We start from the raw sequence: 10,930 nt of genomic DNA, 5'->3' as shown, positions 1-10,930 counted from the left end.
CACTGGCACAGGTTGCCCAAGGAAGTTGTGGATGCCCCCTCCCTGGAAGTGTTCAAGGCCAGGCTGGATGAGGCTTTGAGCAACCTGGTCCAATGGAAGGTGTCCCTGCTGATGGCAGGGCGGCTGGAACTAGATGATCTTTAAGGTCCTTTCCAACCCATACCATTCTATGATACAATGATATGAGTAAAAATGGTACTTTTCTAACTAAAAAAATAGTAAAGTTCAGAAAAAGAACCTAGGAATTAACAGACAATAATAAAAGTTGTTATATAAATGCCAGCAAAATTGGTACCAACATGGAGATAAATACTCTTGGTCCAAACCCTGAGAAATCTCCCCATATAACAACATTTTAGAATAAGACCTCTATGGAGGTAATCACTTCCCTTTATCTACATGTTTTCTTCTGAAAAATCAGAGAATGCATTCTGGACATATTTATGCAATTATGTACCATTGAGATAATGAAGACTGCAAGGATTACAGATGTATTTAGAATTTTTACTGTAAACAGTCTGAAGGAAAAGAATATTCTTTGGCTAGGGGAAGTGTAGATATTTAAATTGTAGTTCATGACTGAGGCAGTACCAAGTACCTATGTACATCCATGTACTGAGGAATACTGTACTGCAAGTCCAAAAATTTTTTTCCTCCATCTACTGTTTGAAAAGAAATAGGCATTGTAGTCTTTAAAATAAATACAATTCCTGAATGCAACCAATGGCTACATCCCTTAGCATGAGGAGGAATGATGACAAGGCTGAGTGAAGATCCTGTAACTGCATTTAGAGCACACAGGACTCTTATTTCACAGCTCAACTTTTTGTAAAAATTCAAAACTGACACTTCAGAGAGAAAAAAAAAACAAACAAAAACAGTACCTTGGCAAGTAAATTTTTTAGAAGGAGTTGTGAGAAGAAGTTTGTCTGCCATTTCTCCAGGACCAGCACAACGTGCAATACCAGGTTCTTTGTATTCTGATTTTACCCAGTCAGATAGCCACTGCATGTTACAATCGCAATAAAGAGGATTTGCTCCAATAGCCCTATGGAAAACAGACAAACAGAAAGGGAATAAAGTTTTAAATGAATGCTTTTAAAAACAGAACCCAAAAAACAGGTTGGGAAAAAACCTCTTCAAACCACAAACCTGCCCTTCCTTCACCAAACCGACCCTCAGAGCCTGGATTTGTGTTCTAAATCAAGAAGTGACAGTATTAGCAGTAAACTTGGTCCAGAAACCTAGCTGTTCTTAGCTGTATTATGTGTGAACTTCGGAGAGCTAATACTAACAAGCTTTGTTTCACCGTTGGCATGTAATAGCCAAGATCAGCCGCATCAGCAGAATGAAACTGATACTGGAAAATTAAGTTAGCAAGATTAAAGTATTTCTTCCGAAGCAGCCAAGGCAACCCCACAGAGTTCCACCCTGATATTTTTCCTTTGCAGTTTATGGCTCCCAGGCTGGTACAAACCATCTGTTTCTAAGCTTCCAAATTTGATTTAATTATTTCCTCTTTGGAGCTCTCCCACTGAACTCACAATTATGTGCACAATTCTATAAGAGGTCTCTGCTGCACAAGTAGATAAAACTACATTATCCTAGTTTTGTAGGAGTTACATAAGAATTGCCCCATTATTAAAGCAATTCCATTTCCTTAAATAAATCTGATTTTTTTAAATTAAAAAACAATTTAGCTAGAGATTTTCAGAATTAATTTCTGTAAAGGTTTTTTAAGTGTCTATTTTCTCTACTAGAAACTATAAATACTCTTAAAACTCAGAACAATTATATGTTGTGTAGTTAATTTGGAGGACAGAAGCATTGTGCTATTCTATGAAGATGTACTCATATTCCTTTTAAGAAATACAGTAACTTTCAACAGATAATCTTGACATGTGCACACACTGTCAAATGGCAGTATTAGAACATCCTCCCTCTCCAGATGTTTCAGTACTTTTTTCAGATTGTTCCATAACTTTGAATCAGTGGGTCTTCCAAAGATACACAAAAATCTCTGGGAAGTAAAGGTGGTAGAAACTATCACTGCTGAAACATTCTTTTCTGCCACACTGAGCAGGAAGCCCTCTCTTAATTATTGCTACATACTTCCAGCTGAACACGAGAAATGATATATACTCGTTCAGTCAGGCTCAAGTCAGATCAGTAACAAAAATCAGATCTAGTGATAGATAACTTCCCATGCAAGGAGAAATCAAACTTCCCTTGTTGCAGCTTGTGACTGTTGACTGTTAGTCTTCTCTGATCACCTCTGAGAAAAATCTGTCTCCATCATTGCTCTAATCCCCTTAGAGGCTTAAAGACTATTAGGTCCCTCCTGAGCATCTCCTTCTCCAGGCTCAATAAGCTCAGTTCCTTTAGCCTCTTCTCACAGCTCACACAATCCAGCTCCTGGACCTGCTCTCGTTCATGCACATCTGCTTTGTACTGGAGAATCTGAACACATTCCAGATGTGGCATTAGAAGGGACAGCCAGAAGGGAGTGACCACTACTTTCAATCACCTGGCTGCTCACTTTCTAATTCAGCCCAGAGCATCTTTAGCCTTCATCACCATAAAGCACATGGCAGACGTGTTCAATTTGCTGCCCACCAGGAGGCCCAGGATTTTTCTGCTGAGCTGCTAGCTTCTGGCCAGTCCCCAGCCTCTACTGATGCATGTGCTTGTTCCAGAGCAGGCCTTTGCATTTTGCCTTTGTTCAACTACGTGAACTTTGCTAAATGTAACATAAAAAATATAGTTAAAATCTGAATACTCACAGGTGTGACAATGCTGAAAGATCATTAAAAGCTCCTTCAGGAACAACAGAAATATCATTTCCATGTAATGACCTTAAAAAGCAAATAAACAGAGTAATATATAAGCATGAGAATAAGCAGGTTAACTTTGCAAATGTCATTTTTGTTAAACAGTTTTCAGCTTTTCGTATTTTTTTTCTTCCAGTTCCTCAGTGTTATCAGCTGGGATTTTTTGTTTGTTTGTTTGTTTTTTTAAGCTCTAACTGGCAGCCTACTCATCATTTCATTTTTTTCATCCTGAATTTTTGTAAGAAATGTTAACATTATGATCCTTTTTAAATTGAAAGAATAAAGGTCAGTATAAGTAGGCACACTTCTGTAAATTACTGATTTGATTTAGGGATAGCAGAAGAGTTGTTATTTCTGACTCTTTCAGCAATTCCCTGAAATTCTCATTAATTATCTTCATTTTTTTTTTACTCTTTCATGGATTGATGGAAAATACAGGCATTGACTGTTTATTAAAATAAGTATTAAGGCTGTTGCCCTAATTTGATAGTAAAGTTAAAGAACTAAAGACCTTATTAAGCATCAATACCTGGACTAGTATTATCTCTCCTGTAGCAAACCTGCACAAATATATCTCTCTTTTTCTACTAATTCATTAAGTTATACGTATATCTAACTTATATAGAATTATGGTTCTTGAAAGGATCCACATTTATATAAAATAACTGGCATTACATGAGCACACTTAAATAATGCTGTGCTTGAGAGATTTAATCCAGCTAAGCTATTAAATGGTTAAAAACTACCCAAATGAAGGTGAAATTATATGTTCTGCTGGGGACTTTTGAGAAAGAATTTTTGCAGTTTTGTGGGTGGTTTTTTTTTGTTTTTGTTTTTGTTTTTTCCTTGATGACAAACTGAAGCTGTAAACTAGACTGAATGTGGTTTTTTTTTTTTCCTTTGTCCCTTTTCGTGCCCTTTCAACCACACTTTTGCTAGTGGCAAAATGGAAAGTTTTCTTGGAAACAAAAAGTCATTTTATTGATATTCAATAGTAAACCATGATGTAATGGTTTTGGAAATACTCCCATATTAAATGAAACAACAACAACAAAAAAATATTGTTGGAATAAAAATATTCAAAATTCAACTGCAAAAACCCCCAGATATACTGAAGAATTTGTGCATATAGTATTTTTGTTAAGACTTTAACGCTCATAACAAGAAAGAATGTAACACTAAAAAGAAATGTGGCCAAGATTAAAAAGCAGAAAAGAAAAAAGTGTATGTCTGTATATACAATGTTGTCCAGGATCATATAACAGCTTGTGCAGTATTTTGAGAGTATACTTCCCCAGTATGAAGCCACTTAGATTTTTAAGGCTACCTAATTATCACTTTTCAAATACTTGTTAGGTTTTAAAATCTAGTAACTTCCTACAGACTTGCTATCTGTCATACACACATAAAAATTCTGGAAAATAGCAATGGTCAAAAAATAATACTCACAACAACCTAAGTGATTTCAACCCATCAAAAGTCCGTGCAGGGATACACCTCAGGCGGTTGTAACTAAGAATTCTGAAAATATATAAAATACTGTCAGCAAGTATACCAGTCATTCAGTAAACAATGCAGAGCATGACCAAAACCAGCTTTTGCACACATAGCTAGTTAGGAAACAAGTTATTTTACAGCCTCCACAAAAGCAAGCTTTAATATTGGATAAATGCCCTTTCTTTCCACAACAAAAAACCCCACTGTAATGCTTCCAAAGAGTTACTGTTACATGTTTAAACTTACAAGGTGAGCAGCTGAGTCATGTTGCTGAAGCTCTGATTAGAAAGAGTGCTGATTCTGTTGTTACTTAAATCTCTATAAAAAATAAATTCAGAAATTCAGACCTTAAAATGATTGCCCCAGACCTGAAACACTGTAAGTTAAACTGACAGACACATTATTTTTATTAGTAGAAGTAGTATCATCATTGGTACCAATATTTAAAGCAGCATATATTTTTATTTTCACATGCCATATACAAGCCCAGCAAGTGTTTAGGTTGATCAATGAAAAGCATTTTCATTTCAACACAGATGAAAAAGCAGTGCAATGCATTCTTATACAACAGCAATGTCCATCATGCCATTGAGTTAATAATGCGATCCTATATGAACCCAGGTATAGAAATTAAAGTGACATTTTAAAGTGAAAATCATTCTAGTCATGTCCCTAATGACACCTAAGTAAATATCACCTACTACTTTACTTAATACTTGTATGCTGAAGACATCAAAGCCCAGAGATATTATTATAAAGAACAGTATCTAAGATTTACAGAGAAAGCCTTAACATCTTTCTTGTTGTTCAATATTCTAATGAATAAAATCTTAAGCATAAGTATGATAGAGCTGGAGTGGTATGCTGGTAGCTTCAAAGATAGTAGCTTCAAAGAAGCTTTGAAGAAGCTATATTAAATGTGAATACTGCTTGTTCTTCATTCTCATATTGTGCTTCAGTTTTCATTTTATCTTGACTAATTCACTATTGTTTACTGTACTTTGTGGTGAAATACAGCATTTGTTTCTGAGGGGACCTTGCTATTTTAACTTATGAGTACTGTTGAATAGCTATGCAATATACATGTCTCCCCTTGAAATTTCATGGAAGCATGTAAGACAATTGACACAATAATAAACTTATTAGGAAAGTATAACAGAGCAATCTATTCAAAAGAGAAGGAAAAATTTTGAAATAAATAATTTTCCCTGTTAATCTGGAACTCAGGAGACTTGTATGTAATTCCTTGTTTGGCCACAGAAGAACTTTGCATAGTCCTTTGGTTTGGCAAACTTTGGTTTTCCAGATGTAGCCGAGGAACATTCTCAACTTCATAACAGCAGTATGAAGATACATTCAGAAGAGATTACAGCAATGTGCCTCACAGGTCTGATAAATAGAGACTGTTAATACTCATCTTACTTGTATTTTATGTCCTGTTCATCTATAATTTATTGTATTACATTTGTCTGTATGAGACAAAGTATGAGACAAAGTGTGTATTTTCATTTTCTGATTAGGAGGTAAAGTTACAAAATTTCTTGCTATGTTTGTCAAAAATAGACCATGAGTACCATGGTTTTCTGTGATGGAAACCTTGTCACTATGACTCTAATTAACCTCACCTCTAGACATTTCCAGTCTCCACTGATACTGTTACTGCACACAAACCAATCCATATACTTGCTTCTTGTACTGAGGCTCTTTTTTTTCCTGTGTGCTGCAAGTTAGGTCTTGTATAACCTCCCTGAACAGTCCACAGAGATTTCCTCTAGGTTCTAGGCATTTGAGAATATTGCAATGGTTTTTTCCTGATGTTAATTGCAAAATACAAAAAGTTTTGGAAACATGTTCTTTCTAAATTTGTGACCGTGACCACTTTTGTCTAGCATGAGGTAAACAAAGGAAATCAAGTTCTTGTTTTTGAATGCCAAACCATTTTAAATTTTTACAGCAAAGCTCTAAACCCAGTCAAAAAGAAATTTAAGGGATTTTGTTACTCCTCTCCACTTTTTATTCTGATTATAATGAAACCACAAACTGCTTTCAGAATGTTACACAGTTCAATCTCAGCTGGTATAAATTTTTATGGTCCTAACAAAGGCCACGGAATTACAGCCATTTCCATCCACAGCCTTCCTGTTTCTCTCACTGTACTCTTATAAGGTACAGAAATCGTATTCAAATCATTCATGAAGTAGAGGTAATAACATTTACAGCAGCTAGTGATTTGCCTCAAATCACAGAGTGAGTCAGCAACAGAGCTGGGAGTAAGGCACTCTAGACAAGCTCTCTTCTTCAGTCATTAAAGCGTATATTGTGGCAGAAACAGAAGGGGTTACATTCAACTGTTAACAACAGCTGTGTGTGCTGTTCCTATGTGAAGCATACCATCAAGTGAAGCACATCACAGAATGTTTCTTTTGTAAACTAAATAATTCAAGCGCCTTTATGGAGCTGCATAACAAAATGCTGTACTACCCTAACATGTTTTGTAAGATCTTACATCTCTTTTCAGGTTAACTATACTTTTTGCTTATTTACTTTGTGATGTAATCACTGGAATGAAATACCCCTGTTTATAAAGTGTTATGAAGAATATTATATGTAGGATGTGATAAGCAGAATAAAATATCCTCCATTATATAATGTGGTTGGGTATTATATTTGCTAAAAGATACGACACATTTTATATATTTTATTTTTTTTAATAACTAAACCCAGGTATAATAAAGCAGGGGTTTTTTTGTTTTGATTTGGGTTTTTTCATTCCACTAGAGAATGTTGCTCTAAAACTACTTACATGAGTGTTAAATGCTTGTAGTTGGAAAGCTCTTTTGGAACAAGTGTAAATTGATTTCCATCCAAATAACTAAAATAGAAAAATAATACATAGAACATTACTTTTTAATTAAAACAGTAGCATCTTCATCCACTAATCTTAGAATCCAAAAGTATGTTTTATAACAAATGAACACACAGTATTTCTGTTTTATAAGAAACCTTGCATTTTGGTTTTTAGAGACACAACTGAGGACCTGCAGCCCAAGATCTAAATGCTATTTTATCAGACATACTATGAAGTAACAGTAATAACAACAAACTTTTACATAATACTTTCTATTACTTTGCAGAGACGTTGCAAGATGAGGTCTTTATCTTCTCCATTTTGCACACGCATACATGCAAAAAGTAAATTTGACTTTTGCAAGTCACATTAAGTGTGGATTTTGAGTTATCGTAAATAGAAACAGACCCTGACATTGCAGTGGTAATCCTTTACAGCAGAAACAGCAAGGGCTGGTCCCATCTCTAATAGCAAATTCATTTGTCATGCCTATAGTTCAGGTCACCTTCCCTAATTTCTCTTTGTATATCACATGATATATTAGGCATGACATACTAAAAGCCTGTTCCTATGGACTATGTTAGGGACTAAAGACAATAATCAATTACCCTTCACTGGAAAAGTTAGATTATTTTTTTTTTCCTCTTTGTAGGTTGACAGCTCCTGTATTATATCACTTGCTCTTCTTCTGTGCTTATAATTTTCAATAACAGGCTTGTTCATCCTTAGAGTTAACAGGTGCAAAGCCATCAAGCTACACTGGCACCTGAGTTACAGGAAGCTAACAAGCCTTGCCTAAAAAGCTTCCACTGTGCAGCCAGTCATTACAAAATGCAAGTGGGGGGGCTCTTCATGTAACCAGGGCAAATAGTTTACAGATGATAAGAAGTGCTGAATTTACCTGATTCTCTGACATGGAGCAGACAGTGGCAGGAAGATTATAGGTCTTTAGCTTCTCAGCTGGGGCAAATGAATTGCTGATGGTGGTATTATGGTGGCATTACTTGTGTCTCCCAGAACCCAAGTAAGAACTACACCGTCACTATCCCTATACAAAGAGCAGCCTCTGAAAAAGGCATTCTTAGACTAATTTTGAGCTTAATGTTTTTAAGTATGCTGCAGCATCTTTGGAAAGTTTTGTCTTGACTAAACAGATTGGGTTGTCTGCTTACACTACGTTAATGGCATTATACAAATGGTGGTGAATGGACCACAGGCTCATATACTTAATTATTAGAAAAGAGACCAACAACATTTAAATATTTGAAGATATAAGATTCTGAGAAAATTCTTTTATCAACAGATAAATTTGGATATAAAGCTTTAGCATTATTAAAACTGAAGTACTACAAGTATCCACTTGGCTGATAAAAATTCTTCCTTGTTCAAATGAAGCAACTATTAAATATTTTATAAAACACATGAAGAGTACATCTTGGAAGGGTTATGCATGCTAATGAACAAGAAGAATCAATCAGTATGCAACTGCTAACACGAACCACATCCATTATCCCTTTGAAAAATATGCTAAATTGCACGCTTAGACACTAATTAAAGCATACAAAATCGTACACAAATGAGTTTTCAGTCACAGTCAGGGTCCCACTTGCACTTGCAAAAGTATGTCTCTTTAGCTGCTTAATTCTACATTGCATTGAAGCCCCTACAGTGTCAAATTGTATTTATTAGGACAGACTATATTTAATGAAGTCATCTTCTATTCAAGGAAAAAACAACACCAAAACCTAATGAAATAAGTTATAGGTTTATATAGCTGTGTGCTAATTTGAGTTTTAATAATTTCTCTTCATTAATGACTAAAGCCTTTGGGATGCTATTAAGCACCAAATTAGTGGTGGACATTTCAGTCTTCTATATAATACCAAACAGTAGAACAATAAAACTGTTTTAGTGACTTAAGATACGCAGTTATGATGTCTTCTGAAAAAGCACTACATTAGTCAGTCATTATGAAGCATTAGTAATTTAATATTAAATACTTGCCATATGTAACACAAACCCAACTTTTTTCCTTGTCAGGAATTTTTATCTGTGACCTATCTGATTAAGATGTTGTCCTGGTTTTTAGCTGGAACAGGGCTGGGTTTTTTCAGGAGTTAGAACTGTGCTGTGTTTTGCTTTCAGCCTGGGACTTGTTATGAGAGAAACACTGACAACACACCAGGGTTTGCGATTTTGTTGCTGGAAGTGAAGGACTCCATGTTTTGTTAGTCTACAAGTGCAAGACCTAAGGGGGCAAGGAATATTTAAATTAATAAACTAAATTGGCATTTGGATATGCCAATGGGATATTCCATATCATATCACGTCATGTCCAGTATATTAGTGAGGGTCTCTTCCTCTTTTGGCCTCTCTAACTTTCGCTCAGGCTCTCATTCTTCCAGGATTGCAGTTTCGGTTCGTGATAGTTGCTCCTCTGGGATCATTATCTGGGAACAGGCCAGGCTTGGTTGGCGAGTGGTGAGCAGTTGCACTGGGTATCACTCATTTGGATATTTTGTTATTGTTATTATCACTGCACTTTTAATATTAGTATTATTTTAAGTTTTCTTTTATTTCCACTATTAAATTGTTCTTATCTCACTCTACAGTCTCCTTACCCTTGCCTCCAATCCTTTCCCCTATCTCCTGGGGGTGGGGGGGAAGTGGGTGAATGGCTGTGTTGGCTGCTAGGCAAGGGCTAACCCTGTGAAACTATCAGAGATGCAAACCAGATGATTAACTCAATTTTTAGGTTTATATTTTCCCCTTTAGAACACATAAAAATAGACTCATCTAATCTTACGAGTAGCTTATTCACTTATAATCTTCAAACAACACGTGAGGTAGCAAGCTTTTTCATATCAATGTCATTGTCCATCGACATATTCCAATTACATCTTTTAATCAAATGCAAACTTTACAACTTTTCTCATATACAAATGTACCAAAAGACTAATAAAATACCCCAGATTGTGTAAGACTGCTTGTATGAAAAGTAAGACTTCCTTTTAAAACCAGTCTTTCTGAAATATCGCAAAACCTGTGTTTATTATGAAAATATGCAAACACATTAATAGATTGTTTTCTTTTGGCTTTTTCATGTATTTGAACTTCTTCATTCCTTCCTAAACAATGGCCATAGATTAATCAGATTAACTGTTGCCCATAATTTAACCCATTGTAATATGATGCCCACATTCAGTTATATGATGGTTCAGTGGTGGGGATATAAATTGTGAGAGTGATTATTATTTTGTATACATGTACATGTATTTTTAAAGCTTGTCAGTAACAAATAGTTCTTAGAGCTCTGTTTTGTGACTTACACAGTATTGCTAATTCAAGTTTAACGTCAAATTACTCAAGATACTGTGCAAGTCTTTATATCTACAAAGTGGTATATTAATAAATTTCAACTGATCTACTGAATCCAATTCTTCATTTTCTTCCTTCCTCATTCTTGAACCCAACAATATAAATTGGATGTTGATTTTCATAAAAGGGAAAAAAGTGTGCAACTTACAGCTCAGTTACATCTTTTGGGATGCCTTTAGGCAAAGCTTTTAGGCCTTTGTTGCTGCAGCGAACTACTGTATCTAGACAAGTACATTCTGCAGGACAGCGGGACAGTGGAGAGCAGCTATTGTCATCATTTCCTGGTTAATAAAAACAAACAGGTGCTAAGTTTGCTGTACAAACATCACTTCAGTATTAGCCATAATATCCCACCTGGAATTTCTATAAGCAAACA

General features: G+C 35.4%; 1 protein-coding gene across 1 annotated transcript in view; it reads right to left on the bottom strand.

The window, feature by feature from the left end:
• The window catches only part of LOC104527063 (slit homolog 2 protein), a gene marked incomplete at its 5' end in the record, with an annotated part of 93,213 nt that overhangs the window by 22,399 nt on the left and 59,884 nt on the right, over positions 1-10,930 (bottom strand). Inside the window, 6 exons of the mRNA XM_010170680.2 lie at positions 885-1,048; positions 2,784-2,855; positions 4,281-4,352; positions 4,575-4,646; positions 7,132-7,200; positions 10,703-10,835. Coding sequence (XP_010168982.2) covers positions 885-1,048; positions 2,784-2,855; positions 4,281-4,352; positions 4,575-4,646; positions 7,132-7,200; positions 10,703-10,835 — 582 coding nt within the window. The remainder of the gene's footprint in view (positions 1-884; positions 1,049-2,783; positions 2,856-4,280; positions 4,353-4,574; positions 4,647-7,131; positions 7,201-10,702; positions 10,836-10,930) is intronic.

Source organism: Antrostomus carolinensis, unplaced genomic scaffold, assembly GCF_000700745.2.
Source record: "Antrostomus carolinensis isolate BGI_N321 unplaced genomic scaffold, ASM70074v2 scaffold4246, whole genome shotgun sequence".
NCBI lineage: Eukaryota > Metazoa > Chordata > Aves > Caprimulgiformes > Caprimulgidae > Antrostomus > Antrostomus carolinensis.
Note: the sequence above shows the minus strand (reverse complement) of the source record. Positions and strands in the feature narration are given on the sequence as shown.